General features: G+C 39.2%; 1 protein-coding gene across 2 annotated transcripts in view; it reads right to left on the reverse strand.

Annotated features, from left to right (window-relative positions):
- The window catches only part of cfap61 (cilia and flagella associated protein 61), a 52,766-nt gene that overhangs the window by 33,173 nt on the left and 2,475 nt on the right, over positions 1–17,118 (reverse strand). For both annotated transcript variants that reach the window (XM_080882111.1, XM_080882110.1), the window contains exons 6-14: positions 15,747–15,873; positions 14,465–14,638; positions 14,112–14,191; positions 10,529–10,568; positions 9,225–9,361; positions 8,274–8,400; positions 7,031–7,108; positions 6,133–6,339; positions 4,352–4,480 (exon numbers count right to left, since the gene is read on the reverse strand). In XM_080882111.1, the coding sequence (XP_080738237.1) occupies positions 4,352–4,480; positions 6,133–6,339; positions 7,031–7,108; positions 8,274–8,400; positions 9,225–9,361; positions 10,529–10,568; positions 14,112–14,191; positions 14,465–14,638; positions 15,747–15,873 (1,099 nt within the window). The remainder of the gene's footprint in view (positions 1–4,351; positions 4,481–6,132; positions 6,340–7,030; positions 7,109–8,273; positions 8,401–9,224; positions 9,362–10,528; positions 10,569–14,111; positions 14,192–14,464; positions 14,639–15,746; positions 15,874–17,118) is intronic.

Consider the following 17,118-nt stretch of genomic DNA (forward strand, 5'->3'; position numbering starts at 1 on the left):
GGCAGCTAATGTTGCCTTCATTTTCTATAATTAAACAGATTGGCCCCACAATGCACCTTATTGAATGAAAACAACACTGAGAAAAAAAAAAAAGTAAAAGAAAAAAGTGTGTGTGCGTGTGCGCGCGCGTGTGTGTGTGTGTGGGGGGGGGGGGGGGGGGGGGGCATGGGTGGAATTAACCTTTGTGTGATATTTAAATAAATTTCCACGAGGGCATGTGAGCCCAACATCTGTCACATACACGGAGGTGTTTTGGCACAGGTTTGACTGTAGGAGGAAAACGTAAGAAGCCTTGGTTATTTTATATGATAAATAAGCCACACACTGAAAAATTTGAAGCATCAAAAAATCACAAAAAATTAAACTTTGCAGGTTTGATTTTGAATTGTGTTTGGTAATTTAGTATATACACCAAGCTTTTGTTTTGAAGCAACATATTTCAGAAAAGGTTGAGAGGTGTGTAATGCTTAAAAACACTTAATGGAACAACTAATTAAGTTAATTAGTAACATGATTGTGAATGGAAAACTATCCCGCAGAAGCTAAACCATGTGTATGCAGCCCTCCGGGTAATTTTAATTTTAGCAATACAATACCAAACCACATTCTGCAATTATTCCAGCTGCACGAGCCTCTGAGTACAGACTATTTATAAAAATGTCTGTGATTACTAAACAATTAATGCCACATTTTGGTCCTCGAATTAAAGCTGAGAGCGTGTACTTTCATGTTATTTGAATATTTTTGTACAGAGAGTTAAAACCTGAAAAATGTGCTCCAAAATAGATGGGTGTAACTGTATTTTCCATTTTTTTCATTTGGTCTTTGTACAGCATGTCGGAAACAGGGTTTCATCTCAGGAACTTATGTAAGCAGTAAAAGTCAATTTGTCTTTATTTTAATTTTGAATGCACAGGCTCATTATTTTTAATTTTTTGCTTGACTGGAGATAAAGTAGCCTTGGAGTCGATATGTGATGTATATTGTGTGATTACTGCAGGTAATACTAGGTTAAATCATGCAGCAACCACTGATGCTGAAAAACCAAATGAATTTCATGCAATAATCTGCAGTTCCACTAACGACCACATGAGGCAAGCTCCAAAGTGAGTCGATCCCCAGACGTCTGGGTTAAAATGATTTACCAGTATTAAAAAAGCATGTTTAAAAACTGGTGCAAAAAGAGTGTTTTGGATAGTTTGATGGATAAAAACTTCCCAGTGGGAATTTTGTCAGAACTGGATACTGGAGTTATGGGTATGGAGGTATGGCTGTTATGACTGATTATATTATATTATTGCAAACTGAGCCTGTGCTTGTTTTGCTGAGTGAAACTCCAGTATTTTACAGGTTTGCTATTTTGCACTAATTATCAGACAGGTGTGCGTTTGTGTGTTACATCCATGTAGTTTATGAATGCAGACTGATAACAAGTTTGTCAGAATTAGATGAACTCCACCCTCTGGTCCAAATACGGTCACTCAAGAAAACCAACATGGGTCCCACATACTACTCCTGAGAAGTTGTCTAAAGCTAATTTAAGCACGTTTTACTACCTGAAAGATGATTAAGAAAAAGTATGAACAGACTGCATTACTGTTCTCTACATTATATTACATTTATAAATATAAACTGGGACATCCTGTTTGAATATGTAAATAAATACGAAATGAGCAGCACACTGGCTCTGAAAAGTCTGTGAAAGCTTTTTGGTGATGACACTGACTAGCCGGTATCATGTGCGCCTTAATTTTGAAGATAAGATCATGTCATGACCGTTTTCTGGTTCATTTAGACTAGCCTTTACCCTGAAGAAAAAAAAATCTCATATTATTGTTTGCATGTATATCTGTCTGTTCTATTAACTTTTAAAATAGATAAGACAAACAGTGATTTTTAAGCTGATGTCTCACACAGCTGCTGTAGGTCGACATTTATTGAAACCGAGCTTTACTTTATATGTAAAAACCCTTCATCTGTTATCATATACTGGAAAAATTAAATGCCTAGATGCATCTGTCTGAATACTGCAGGAATTAACCAGATGAGGTAATCAGATGAACAAAGCTCCCGTCTCATCTGCATGTGAGGTGGAGCAGGTGCAGCCGCTCTTATCGCGCTGGAGGTGCCTCACCTTTGCCGCACACAATGACCACGGCACTGCGTAACATGATCCCGTATTGACAGAGAGGGAACAGGTGCTTTAAATTTGATTAGTCATCCCGGGGCCGACATCGGGAGGAGGCTGGGACAAAGATCTCGGAGGCGAAGCTGTTATCAGGCAGCGTGGAAATCATGACTGGCATGGGGCTGGCGGGAGGGGAGGGGGGTGATGGAGTGAAATGAACATGTTAGTGTACATGGTGACGCCTCAGGTGGAAAGAGCGCTGCTGAACATGGGGTAAATATTTGAAGTGCAGGATGTTAAAATCAATCAGCCAGGCTTTAAGCCCCAAACATGGTTGACAGCTGAAACCATGCCATTATTCACACAGGCTACTTTCACCTGCTTTTCTCCACCTTTTACTGAAGTCATCTTAAGAAGCTGCACTTCATATTTACAGAAGAAAATATGCCTTAAACAGAGCGACAAACCAAGGTACTAAAACCCAGGCTGTTAGTTTCATTTTCTTTATTCTGTTGCACTTTTTCCCTTTACTTAATCAACTTATAGTGGAAATCAGGCAGCAGGTGACAGCTCAGCATACACTGCACGTGGAAGATGATGCAAGTGTTTTCTCTCACTTTCATATAATTAACCTCAGCTTTTTATTATCATCAGTGCTGAGCTGACACACAAACAGGTGAGTATTACTCTTCAAAAAGCATCAAAGCTGATCTGAAGGAAAGCGATGGCCTGACACCTGCCTGAAACACTCTGTGCTGGTTTTCCTTTCATTTGTATGTTTAGTTACAAGAACAGACCTGTGACAGATGGTCTGACTCCCCTCAGGGCATGGTCTCAACATCATGGAGTCAGTCTGGGATTACATGAACAGACAGAAGACTGAGACTATAAGACTGAAGCCACAGAAGATGCTGGAACAATAAACATACCAAAAACCTTAGTGCCATTCTCGGAACCAAATCATCGATGTCCTCGGCAGAATGTGTCACTCATTCAACAAAACCTTAAACCCTTTTCACTGAGTCAGACACAATCTGTCCTTCCCTAAAATACTCTAAACACATTATCAAACACTAAAACACAAAAAAGCAAACCACAAAGATAGAATTGGAGGAAAACTACAACACAGATGTCCGATCTTAAGCAGTTCTCTGATGTAATTTAATCAATATATGCCAGTTCGAAGGATGTCTGAGGTTGATTCCAGCAATGGATGGAAACGCTGAGAGGCAGTGAAGTAATTGGAAGGGCAATCTGTGACACGGCATATTTGTTTACATGGACTCACAATGACAAGAAACAAAAGAAATGACCTCATTCCACGTTTCTATAACAACAACAAAAGGTTTACTTGATTCATGCTTCTTATAACCATGTTGGGGTAATGTGGAACTGACCACTTATAAAGTCTTATGAGCTATTCAATACAAGCAAATGTAAGTGTACAAAGATTTAGTATACATTCCTTCCACTTATCCAGTTCAGGGTGACAGTGGGGCTGAACACTGTTTGTTTCATATCTGAATGAGTGAATTAGGACAAAGAAGTAGGAAGATCGACTGCAGCCACAATCTCAGGTCTTTACTGTATCCTGATATTTCATTTCATCTCATCAGTAAAACTGTAAAACTGGAGCACAACTGGAAATACACACTACATTTTTTATGAATGGTGCAACAAATCTTCACTGGTTCTAGGTGTTATCTGAATGATCATCTGTTATTTTGAGTGGAGGTTTAACAGTTTGGATGTGTTTGTGAGGTTTTACCTGAGAAGTCTTGGCTCTTTTGTGTACACAGCTTTGAGCCTGAGACAGTTAAATCCTCAAAGGATTTCCCTAAAAGTTAAAAAACTAAATCTCATCTTCTGAGCCAAACACGGTGTGCTGATTAGTCCATCATGCTTTTTTGCACATGAATGTGGGAGGACTTTTGTAGTTAATCCTCAGTAGAGTAGTTTAAAAACATTTGTTTCAAAGTGAATGTGATAAATTGTTGTAGGTGTGGGGGAAAAAGCTGCTCAGAAGCATCTCTAAAACATGAACGTTCATTCCATCAAACTGTGCACTTCATCCTCCAGCAGTGAGTTTCTCTTGCATACCTACAGTTTGTCTGAACTCTTTTGAAACAGCACCGCCTGGTGGCCACATGCGCACCCTGCTGTGCTCCCTGCCATCTAAACTCCCTGGCAGGAGGCTTCCTGTCAGCCTGCTGCTGTGCCCACCTGGTCTTCTGTGAGCCGCCTAGACGGGGCGTTGATGCCAAGCTCCTCCAGCGGGTAGATGATCTGGCGTCGTGGGCAGACAGGGACGGCGCAGTTGAGGACATAATGCAGATGGTGGACGCAGGAATTCTGAGTGCAGAGAGAGAGGGCACGGAGTCAGTGAGCACAGAAAGGGAAAACCCCATCGGAGGTTAAACAGCAATCAGTTTGGGGCTTTTTTTGGGGGGGGTGCAACTGGAAAGCTACGTGGTGATAACGAGCTCGGGTGAAGAGTTAGATGATACAAGCGTTACACCACTGACACACGCTGCCCAAGCACAGCTTAAATCCCTCTGCTTATCTTCTGCCATTATTCCATTTTCACATCACGATCACCCAATCTGGTGCTTGTTTGTGGAAGTTAATTAGCAGAGGAAGTGGAAGGTCTCTACACGTTGAGGAAATTTCTTATTATGGCGTGGAGAGGTTGAGCTGGCAGCGCTGTCGACACCTGCTGCCCCGACCTCGGGGACCGGCAGCCTGCTGTAAAAAATGACCTGCTGACAGGCGCAACACGACCACAAACCCGTCTCTCTGATCAAGTTAGACGGCCACGAGCACAATTCCATATCCAACCTGCTCTCTCCATAAATAAAAGTTTGCTGAATTAGAGGAAACCATTAAATGAATAAAACTCAGTATAAAAACATTTGGTTTTATTTATGTTTTTACGGGGTTGTGAAAAAATTCTCCTGGCTTTCAACAACTTATTTTCCCTTCCTGCTGCAGGGATGATCTAATCTAATTCTGCCTTTATTCAGACTTTCTGTGACTTAAGTCAAAGTAATCAGTGATAATCCAACACAGAACTAATACAAACTGAATTACTTAACGAATTACTTAACGAATTTATTAGACCACCTGTCATAAAAACAGGAAGGCAAATGTTTTGAAAATCCATTAACAACAGAGAGTACTCAGCCAATGATTATGTCCTACTGTACATTTGCACTATTTTTTTGCACTATTTGCACTATAGTGTTTTCCAAAGTGATTCATGATCAGAACGTAAAACACATTTACATGTATAGATTCATTCCAAAGGGCTCTCATGCCTCAGAACGCATAACAAACCGACATACCGTAACATAGCGTCGGTATGTTACGTGATGGGATGAGGACATGTTGCGTGGGTCATATATAGCCTACTTCGATCTTAAGTGGGTTGAACCTGTGAAACTACATGGTAAATGTGCAAAATTGAGAAAAAGTTCTAGTAGTTCAAAGTGTAAAGTTTTTATTAATTTACACAAAATGTTGTATCTTTCTTTTGTTTTTTGTTAATGTGGACTTACTGTAAAAAAACAGACATTTCCTTAGCATTTACTGAAAAAAACAGGAACTTTCCTCTGCAGAGTATGAATGAAACTGGGGAGGTGGTCTTTAAAAACTGGCTTATGAAAACACAGTTGAAACTTAAAAATCTATATGCACTCCTTTTCCAAAGCCAACCTGTGGGCCGGACTCCCAGGCCAAATCTGGCCTCTGGGCCTTATGTTTTACACATCTCATCTAGACTGATTGTGTACCTTTACTGGCTACCTGTACATGCACTATCTTGCTACCTAGACTGGGGTTTTATAGTCACATGATCTGTGTAAAATGGATTTGTCTTTTTTTTTTAACACTTTTTACAGTGTGCACTCGTTAGTTTGTTACACTAATGAGCAGCCTTGCACCCCAGCTGGAAGTGGCCCAGTGGTTAAGGGCTAAGCAAGGACCTGGAAGCCCCGTGCACTCACCTCCTGGCTGTGGTAGGGGGGGTAGATTCGGAGGTACAGGCAGGATTTGCGAGCCTGCCGGAGAACCTCCTTAAAGAAGTTCTTGGAGAAGTGTTGGACGGTGGTTTTGAGGACGAAGTGGAGTATCTGAGCGTGCTCATCGTAGCCATGGTGGCTAAAGTAGATGAAGCTCTCGATGTTGTAGTGAGCACGGATGTACTCGATGTCCTGACAAAGACACAGATTCATGTGAGCTTGACGACAGAGGAACAAATTTCAGGAGTAATATTTTAGGTTTTTCTCCTTTTACATTGTACATTTTGCTTATTGCAGTTCTTTTGCCTTTGTTGCCTATTACTGTGTTATTAGACCATGAAGTATTGGTATGCCATGTCATATAATAGCTACATTATTAAGAATTAATTAAAGCTATTAATATAACTTTAATTAATTTTATTTGTACATTGTCTTTTTATTTATTGTTTATTTTATCTTATTTCAAATTAGTATTTTATTTAATAGAATATTTTCTTAATTATTTATATTGTTTAATTGTTTTTACTGTTGTTGTTGAAGGTTGGCTTTTTGTTTTTGCAAGTATCCCATGTCCACAATGTGTCCTAATTGGCCATTTAGCATTAAAAATTATAAATAAAAACAAATAAAAGCGGCAGATCGATGGAGCATAAAAATGAACATGCAGCACAATTCCTAACGGAAAAAAAAATTCCAGACTTTAATCATATAAAGCGCAGCTCTTTAGTCAGAGAAGAAGTGAAAAGCCAGGCTAGTGTTTAAAACAGCTCGCTGGCAACTCCATTTACCTTTTATTAGAAATCTTTTTACTCCTTTCAGGCAGAATGGGGGTTTAAATGGTCAAACACTTCACACTTTTACTAATAAACCAGACTTCTAGTACCTGCTCGTCCTTGATGATGACAATCCCAACTAACTCTGCTTCTGCCTGGGCGACGAAGGCCTGCAGTGGAACGGCATCCTGAGGAACAAGTGAACCAAACAAAAACACGTCAAATTTCCGTGATTCCACTGAACTACACACGAGAAGAGTGCACTTTACTTGTAGCTGAGACCAGTGCCATGAATACACATGAAGTGGCTGCATTCTCATTTGAGAAGTAATTATCAGTGTTGGAGCTGCGGCAGTGACAGCTGGGGTGTCAGTCAGAGAGGAAAATCCGTTCAGCTGAATTCTCACCAATCTGTTCCCTGGCACAAGAGCCAATATTCCTCGTTATTCCAAGACAATCATCACACCGCTCCAGTTACACTCGACAGTCCAAATTAATCACCATCTCATTTTTTAAAGTTAAGGGGAGCAAAAAGAGTCTTACCCGCCTTAAATTTACTATATTAACCCTTTGTTGTTGTCTCTGGGTTTGGAGTTCTGTTTGACTTTGTTTATCTCATGATGTGTTTCAGATTTTATGATATTGTTTTTTTAACTCTTGGTTTTTGTGTTGGTGCGCAGGGCGGAGTTTTCTGCCTGCCTGCCTCCACCTGTATTACCTCCTGTTTGCTCTTCTTACCTGTTTCCTCCTATCTGCCAACATTCCCTGTCTAACATCCATGTTTCCTAAATTTTGGAACTGCGGTCAAGTTAGTCAAGTTAGTTTAAGAAAGGTTTGGAATGAATGAAATGACCCTGAAGTATCTGCATGGCAGCTGTAATAAGAGCTGTCTGACTTCTTTAAACAGTAAGCAAAGGTGCTTTTATGCTTCCTTTAGCAGAGGACACACTGGAGCATCTTTAATGAAAGGAAAGCAGATACTACTGCTTCAGGATCATCATTAATTAGTTTTACTTCAGAGAGTTACACAAAGGCTGAAGAAAATCAGGAGTTACAAACATAATAAGCTAATCTCAGAGTCACAAAATTTTTTCTTTGATTTCACAGATGAGATGAAGTAGATGTTCCTCTTTGCTTAAAATACAACCTTGATATTAAAGTGATTTTCATATCCAGTTTTGTCAAAGTCTTATTTAAACAGAACTTGTTACGAGTTGTTTCAACTTGTAGTTGAAACTCATTTTCTGCAGATATATCTAAATGTGTGAGTCTTTGTCTGATCTAAAGCACAGCTGAGGTCTGTCTTTGTGAATCTGACTGCAGGTGTGTTAATAACAGTGTTTGTTGGCTGACCTGGTCACAGCCAGTCTCGTAGTAGCGGTCCAGGTCCTGCAGCAAAGACTCATTCAGACTCAGATCCTTCACCAGAGCAGAGACAGCAGAGCGGTCCAGAGCCACGGCTGGCCTCACGCTCAAAGACCTGTGGGGAAAAAACACTTAAAGAGTCTGTGGAAATGCTTTCTATAGTGCTCTGAGACTTCATAAATGATTTCATGGTATAATCACTATAAATGACTGAACAGTTCATGCTCTGTATCGATGCTGTTTTAAAGAATGTGTTGATCTCTTGGGCTCAGCACTGCAGGAGTACATGGATGATTTTTCAAATTTCACTAAACATACTCAGCCACTTTATTAGGTACAGAAGTTCAACTTTACACTAACCAAAGTATCTAACGAGCCAATCACACGGCAGTAACATGATAGATGTAGGGCTGCAGAAATGATCACGACAACCTTCTGAAGTTCAAAAAGAGATTCATAATGGAGGAAGAAATGTGGTTAAGTCACTGAATGTGACATGGCTGTTGTGTCAGACAGCCTGGTCTGAGTATTTCAGAAACTGCTGATTTAGTAGGGGTCTTCCCACACAACCATTTCTAGGGTTTGCAGAAAATGTCAGAAAAAGAGAAAATATACAGTGAACTTCAGTTTTCTGAGTTAAACTGTCTTGTGGCTGTCAGATGTCAGACTGGCCAGACTGCTTCGAACTGATTGGAAGGCAACAGTAATTTAATACAATGAGTTTAAATCAATACAAATAACCACTCAATACAACGAAGGTATGCAGCATAGCGTCTCTGACTGCAAAACATGTTGAACCTTGAAGCAGAAGACCACACCAGTGGATATTAGAGGAAATGTAAATGTTAAAAGTGACAGAGTCATTAGGTTCAAATACACTATCGGTGTTGTTCATTTGTGATTTTGGGAAACAAACAAAACTTGAGCTGTGAGATTTACCTGATTCCATCGCGGTGAAAGATATAGAGCTCATGTTGCGGCAAGCTGGTGGGAATTGACGGCACCCTGATAAAGTTCTGCAACAGGGGGAACTCAGTGGACAGATTTGGAACTGTGATAACGCAGAAGTTCTGGTCCTGCACAAACAAAGATAACACACATCAACAACTGAACAATAATCCATATATGGACAAAAACACTGGGCCACCTACAAATTACACCAACAGGAGCTACACGGCCATGCTCGGCATGAAGCTCCTGGGGTGCAGTTTTGTGCTGATGTTAATGCCAGAGAAGGTTTGGGATGCAGTGCATTGGTGACTTTTATGCAATATACAGCTCAGCGCTGTAACTTTAGATGGTCCTCCACTTTGTCACTGAGTGGCTGTGGTTTCTAAACCGTTCGACTTTGCAATAATGCCACTTACAGCTGATCGTGTAAAATCTAGGAGAGAAGAAATTCCATGAACTGATTTGTTTCAATGGACACATCCTGTTACAGTGCCCGTCCAACTGTGGAGCACCTATCAGAGCCATGCAGTGATTTCTGTTTGTTTTAGGAACGTAATACAATTTTTATTTATATACAGTTTTTAATGATCAAAAACCCCAAATCAAATTGATTCTTCTTCTCTCTCCAGGCCTAGCCATCAAAACAGCACAACTTCAAGGCAGGTTGTACTGAGCAGCCTTGCGATTTTGGTCTTCTGTTCGGAACAGACCATCTAAGAAATTTGTACTTCGCTTTGTTGAGTGAAATTCTAGTATTTTACTAGCTTGTTTCTAATTAGTACTTATTAGCAGTGCCTGTGGGTTGGACCCATATGGTTTATGGAAGCTGACAACTAGTGTTAGCGCATAACTGAGGGTTAGCTGGTTCCTGGCTGTGGCCAAAATGCTAATGCTAAGTTAGTTGCTACATTTGGTATAGCCACCTCTTAAGTAAGTAAGTGTGGGTGGCTCGGTGTTATTGACTAGGAGACTTCCAGACAAAGTTTCTCTGATTACCAAGTGTAGTTGTTCCCTGCCCTTTTTTCTTGTTTTTCCACATCATCAATTACAAATCAACTGAAAAATTGCTAAAATAAAATAAATTTCAAAAATAAATAACTAAACATCTTAATTGCCTGAAACTTTTGGAAAGTTAATTCTCACTTGTTAAAAAAAAGCTTTAATGTACTTAAAAAAAAAAAAAACATTTTCAGGCATGTGAACCACTCTCAGGTCTAGCGAAAAACCAGGGGTCACTGACATAACGTAGAGAACATCTGACAGAGCTTTAAACTTGCAAAGATGATACTCACGGGGAAAACCTGGAACAGAAAAGGAATAAAGTCCGCTGATCTGGAAGAGATGAGGAAGAGGAAGTTAAGTGTAACTACGAGTCTGTGCCAAACTGGTGATCACTGTGGTGGAACAACTGTCCGACCAATCTGCCCGCTGCTTCCAGCTCGACTTCTCGCCTTCAGCTCTCTGTCACTTTAAGCATTGCTCTCATTAATAACGTGCTCACTCTCGGCAGGAAGCGACTCGACTCCATATTCAGTAACAGCTGGGAGGTAAGGCGGCGGTGAGGGGGGCTCAGCGGGAGCCAACTAACAGTCACTCTCCCTGCTTTAACGCGGCATATGACTGATGTAGCTCTGGACGGCTGCCACCAGCGCTGCCGAGTCACAGCCTCCAAAAAGTGAGAAACATATTTTAATTAAAACATGTAATATTTCTGAATATTTTTCCCATTTTTAAACGGTGATATCTGACAGTCGACATCTGTGAATTTTGCAGAAGTTGCCTCATACCTTTTAATAACTTTAGCTGCTGTGTTTACTTTACTTTTCCATGGCCTGCACATCACTTACATAGCCAATATTCTTTACTAAACAATTTATTATATCTGGATTATGACTTAAAGTGTTTTTATACTACAATTTCAGGTATTTACTTAAAATGTACATAAATTTAGATGCTTATGATGAAAGCAAAGACAAAAGGAATCGCAGTGACACAAAATGTCTAAAATCCAAAAATGAACACAAGAAAATCAGAAAACAGTGTTGGGAAAAATAAAGCAGGCAACACAACAAGCAGGGAGGATAACATATGTAAATTAAATAAGTCAGTATAATAATTTATTTATAAAGTATGGTTTTCACATACCAAAGTGCTGTACAGGGTATGTATATCTATATGCACATGCACACATGCATACATGTAATTACAATACATATAAAAGACTAATTAGGTCCACATCATGTGGACGTCTATGACAGGTGCAGGAAATTGATATAGTTTATAAATGTAATATGTTTTTATTTATCAATATCAACATTGTTGTTATCAATATGATACATATGAATATGGATTATGTATAAACAAACACAATTTGTTATGTGTTGTTAGCCTATCGATGTAGTCAGTGCATGTGGGTTTTTAAAAATATTTTTTTTTATTTTACATTTGCCTGTTTTTTAATTGATCAACTTATTTGTTTGTAACCAGGTTAAAATGGTAATTTATTCAAATGAAATAATGAAATTGTTGAAATCCATGTTCAAAGGTGAAATTTACAGAAGAGGATTAGGGGCAATGGGGAAAAAAAGAAGTTGGCACGTAATTCTGAGATTAAAGTTAACCTCAGAATTCTGATTTTTCTGAGAAAAATAATTCTGAGGAAAAAGTCAGAATTCTGACTTTAATCTCAGAATTCTGACTTTTTTTTCAGAATCCTGACTTCAATCTCAGAATTCTGAGTGGGCACCTGTTTTTTTCCTTCTTTTCCAGAATTCCGAGAAAAAAGTCAGAATTCTGAGAAAAAGTCAGAATTCTGAGATTAATCTCAGAATTCTGACTTTTTCCTCAGCATTATTTTTTCTCAGAATTCTGACTTAAATCTCAGAATTTATCAGATTCTGAGTGGGGACATGTTTTTTTTTTTTTTTCCAGGATTCTGAGATTAAAGTCAGAATTCTGAGAAAAATTTTTTCAGAAGAAACAGTCAGAATTCTGAGATTTAAAAGAGCAGTCCCGCATTTTATTGTGAAGAACTAAGGATTTTAAGAGGAAGTGAATTTGGCTGTGATCGGTAGCAGGACTGAGAGACGTTGCAAGGGGAAGTATGAGAAGTTTGTGCCAGTGCGTACTGGTCTATATGCTCAACTGTATTTGTCTATGCGCACATTTTGCAAACTGTGACAAGCTGAGGACATTTCTGCTCCAAATCTACCAGGGATTCCTACTCTGCATTCCTTTACACTTAACTGTTTCTGTACAGTGAACATGCTCTCCACCTTCTGAAAACATGGGTCTACAGAGCCTATAGAAGCATTATAAAAACAAAGTTGTCCACAACAACTGCATATGGCCCGTACACAGAGGTCCTACAGATGTCAACACTAGACATTCAGTAGGTGTAAAAAAAAAAAAAAAAGAGGTCAGCTTGCATTACAAAACAACCCCTTCAGTGGACCAAAATTTTATGTCCATGAATCCAATCCAACTTTATTTATAGAGCACTTTAAAAACAACATGGTTGACCAAAGTGCGTTCCAGTAAAAAACTGTGATAAAAGTTAAGTTAAACCACACATTAAACAGACAAAGAAAATTAAATAGCAATAAAATAAATAAATACATGAAAAAAAGATAAAAAATGAATCAGTAAATATTAAAACATGATTAAAATAGACAATAAAGTATAAAATAAATAAAATTAACAAAGTAAAAAAGATCAAAAGCAACCAAAAACTGACTAAAACTGACTACAAGCTGACTCTGGTCCTACCCCCAAAAAACGCCTTGGAAAAAAGGTTTGTTTTTAAAAGTCATTTGAAAATTTCAAGTGTTGGGGCCAGCCTAATATATGGAGGGGCAACTTTTCCATAATTTGGGGGCCACAACAGCGAAAGTTCTGTCCCCCCAGTTTTTCAGTCTTGACATGGGGAAACAAGGAGTGACTGGTCAGTTCATCTGAGAGACCTTTGTGCACTGTATAGGTGTAGCAGCCCTGCCAGGTAGGCAGGCCTGGCCATTTAAAACTTTAAAAGCAATCAATAAAATTAAAAAAAAATTCTAATAGACAGACAACCCGTGTAAAGAGGGAAGAACGGGGGGTAATGTACTCATGTTTGCGTGTACATTTGAAGGTTATAAACAGGTAAACCATGTGACAAAACTGGATCCAGAGTGTGTCCATGTTTATGTGTGGGACCAGTCGCAAACATTAAAAGCATCAAGTAAAAAAGTCCTTTGCCAGTGGTTTAGTAGAATGTCTTATAAAAGAATTAACTCTGACGGCACTTTTTTGTGACAACAGTACAAATGGAAATGCTCAACTTTAAGTAGGGCTGGGTGATGGAAGAAAACCTATATATCACAATAATTTTTTTTTTTTGTTATATTGCAACACTCGATATATATGGTGATATGGCTTGTCTCTTTGTTTTGCAAATTACCGCATTTTGTTCGACATCCTCCCAATATCGCCATATTTTTCCCTATCTGGTAGTATATAAACCATACAAACACGCATGCTCAGCGCAGTGTGCTGGATAGAAAATGTTGCATTTGAATCGTGTGGGAGGAAAAAAGGTCATCTGTGATGGTGATAAGGAAGTGGATCGCTTAATCACAAGGTTTTTAAGTGTTTTTAAAGATTAGTTCTGAAGGCTTTGTGCCTTCATTGAAAAGAGCCAGCACAGGGAAATGGGGCACTTTCCTGGAGAGGAAGAAGGGGAATGAGGTGAGGATTCAAACGCAACTCAGCCACACTGATGTGGAGCTCAGAGTAATGATGTAATACATCAGGTTTTAGATACACGCAGGACACTTATCTGAAGTATTTGCTGTCGGTTTTAAGGTTTTAAATGTCAGCTTTATTCTGAAAGCTTACCTCAGTTCATAATTCTTGTCAATAACAAAGATCTGAATACAGAAGGTGTTGGATTTTTCTGAAATCTCAGCCTCCTCCTGCTGAGATGTGTGACAACAAACACAAACAGACTTCAGACTGTATAGTACGACTGTGTTCATCTGTTCTTAAATTATCTGAGCAATAAAAATAAAAAAGGAAGGATTAGATAGACAAACAGAGAAGGGTGCTTCTTTCATTTCATCTTAATTTCCACATCTTTATATTGTTTTGAGCAGTGATCACATTTTGCTGTCCAACATCTTAGGAGTGTTTTGGAGCAATAAGAAAAGTTTAATCATTTCTCAGATATGAGATAGGTTTGGTTTATTTACCTGCTCTGCAGCCCGCCTATGTTCATCTTCATCAGACTGAGCAGGAACTTTATGATGTTTTTTTTTCTGCTCTCTGATCAAACTGTCAAACTCACTCAGTTCAAATCTGCCAAGGAGCCACTTCAGGTTGACATCAGCACTGGCACAGATGAAGCCAACGGCGACTCCATTAATCTACAGAAGAAACACATGCTGTATGATCATACTAATGTAGCACTGCTTTCTTTTTCTCTCAGTGGTTTATCACTTCCTGTTTTATTCTGGTTTCCTGGCTTCCTCTGTTTTTCCTCCTTTTTTTCTTGCCAACACAAAAGTCTGCGTCTGAGGCTTGATTTACCTTTATCAAATGACCGCAAGAATGCTCAGTCTTACATTTAATAAGATAACACAGACTCATAGCTTAAGCTTTCTGTCTTGACCCCAAAGACCAGTTGTGAGCCAGGAGAAACCCTGATGTGTGTAGATAATCTCTAGAAGGTGCTGCCCAGAAGCAGAAATTTCATCAGGTTTTTATATTGTTTTACTTGTGTTCCTGAATGCATTCACCAGGCGCTCAATAAATGAGACGTGCTTCATATTTAGGTTTAGAAATAATTCTGAGGTTCCTGACTTTACAAATAGCATCTGAAAAAACACCTAAAACTTCACTGAATAGCTACTTTCACATTTCCTGTTCTCAACTTCAACAGGACTAAAAATAGATGGCATTTTTTCTGTGCACATCTGCATCAGCTACCGAGTTTGTCTTGCTGGTTTTGGTTGCTGATCATAAGTAGACAAGCTTTTATCACTAACAGACCATCTGAACAGGACGTAAGCTGGAAATAACTGAACGACACATTCTGCAGCTTCACAAACAGTTTCTGGCGTGCGGTGGACTGAAGAGAAAAAACCCTCTGGGACAATGTTGGATTGCGCTGAACATAATCAGATAAAAAGCCCAAAATGCTTCAGATGTCTGGACACAATATGTTCAGTGAGAGCATGCTTTGGCTGGGTATCAGCTCGTATCTGCCATATGCTGCCACAAACACATGTCAGCCCAACGGGCGGGGAGGGGAGAGGAGGATCTGTCGTCTCCCAAGTCCCGAGGGAATGAACCCTAGCGGGGTTTCTGATAGTCACTCGTCATCACAAAGCTGCTATTACAATATTTTTAGACACACATGAAACACATGAGACGCTTAGAACCACACACACGGGGGGGGGGGGGGGGGGGGGGGGTGAATCAAGGATTAACCCAAAATTAAGAGTAGAAAAAAATCTTTAACATGGAACAAACCTCGCAAACAGCGGTGTGATGCTCCTCGGCCTCAATGAGCGCTGCGAGGAAGAACGGCTGGTGACTGATAGACAGCAGGTTTGTCTGCTCATCAAACAGAGGTATAATGTCATTGTGATCCTCAACCCTGAAAAATGGAAAAATGGAGACACCTACACTTAAAAAGATCACCAGTCAATGTACTATTTCTATTATTCTATTTCTGCTGTGCAGTGTGAACCTGAACCCTGATGCCTGACAGTTATCATCACCCCTGCAGCTGTACAAACACTCTTTATCCACTTTTGGATCATAGATTAAGATTTTACATTTAGATTTAGCTTTGGGTTCATGTTATTCATTTGCACCTGTAGGCAGATCTGGTTACTCATACATTCACATATCTACAGTTTTTAAAACGACACAGAAAACAGATAAAGATAACACAACACAGGAAAAAAGCAACCGTACCATATCATGTAAGACTGTAAAAGGTACAATTCATCAGGTGGACACAAATAAGAAGGTAATATCTTGTGGAAGTTTGATAAAACAGTTCATTTCTAACATTTCAGTGCAGCTATGTAGTGTAGTGGTTTACGCATTCATGTGACAGGCAAAAGACCTACAGCCCCAGATCCCCTTGGGATGTCTGAGGAAGGGTATCTGGTGCAAAAAGTCTGCCAAAGAAACATGTGGAGCTTCCCTCTGTACTTCCTACTACTGAGAGAAAGTTCTTCTGCCACCTGGTGGCCAAAAAGAAAATAAATTCAGCTTTAACTTTACCAGGTGTGCTGTGGAATGATCACTTTTGCTCAGGGAGGTATACACACACACACACACACACACACACACACACACACACACACACACACACACACACACACACATATATATATATATATATATATATATATATATATATATATATATATATATATATATATATATACATACACACACATACACACACATATACACACACACACACACACACACACACATATATATATATATATATATACATACATACATACATATATAATTACCCTCATTGTAATTACTGTTGAATTTTCCATCACAGCTTGCTAATAATATGCCAAAGCGCTGTAAAGTTATATCAACTTTATCTACTTATAAAGTTGTTTCCTTGTTAGATGCACTTTATGACAGGTTTAGAAAAATCCTTAACAAAGGCAAGAATTTATGGATCAGGAAAGCTATTTAATTTCCCCTTGTCACTGGAAAAGGTAATGAGCTGGCTCCACTGTTCTCCTGAAGTTCCTTCTGTCTGTTTTGCATTTTCTCTGTTTTCTCTGGCAGTTCTACGTTTACCACTCCTAAAAACATCCTTGGTTAAACCTGCATCTTCTGTGCCAGAACTCTTAAGCAT

The sequence above is a fragment of the Rhamphochromis sp. 'chilingali' genome (assembly GCF_963969265.1).
Source record: "Rhamphochromis sp. 'chilingali' genome assembly, chromosome: 5".
NCBI classification, from domain to species: Eukaryota; Metazoa; Chordata; class Actinopteri; order Cichliformes; family Cichlidae; genus Rhamphochromis; species Rhamphochromis sp. 'chilingali'.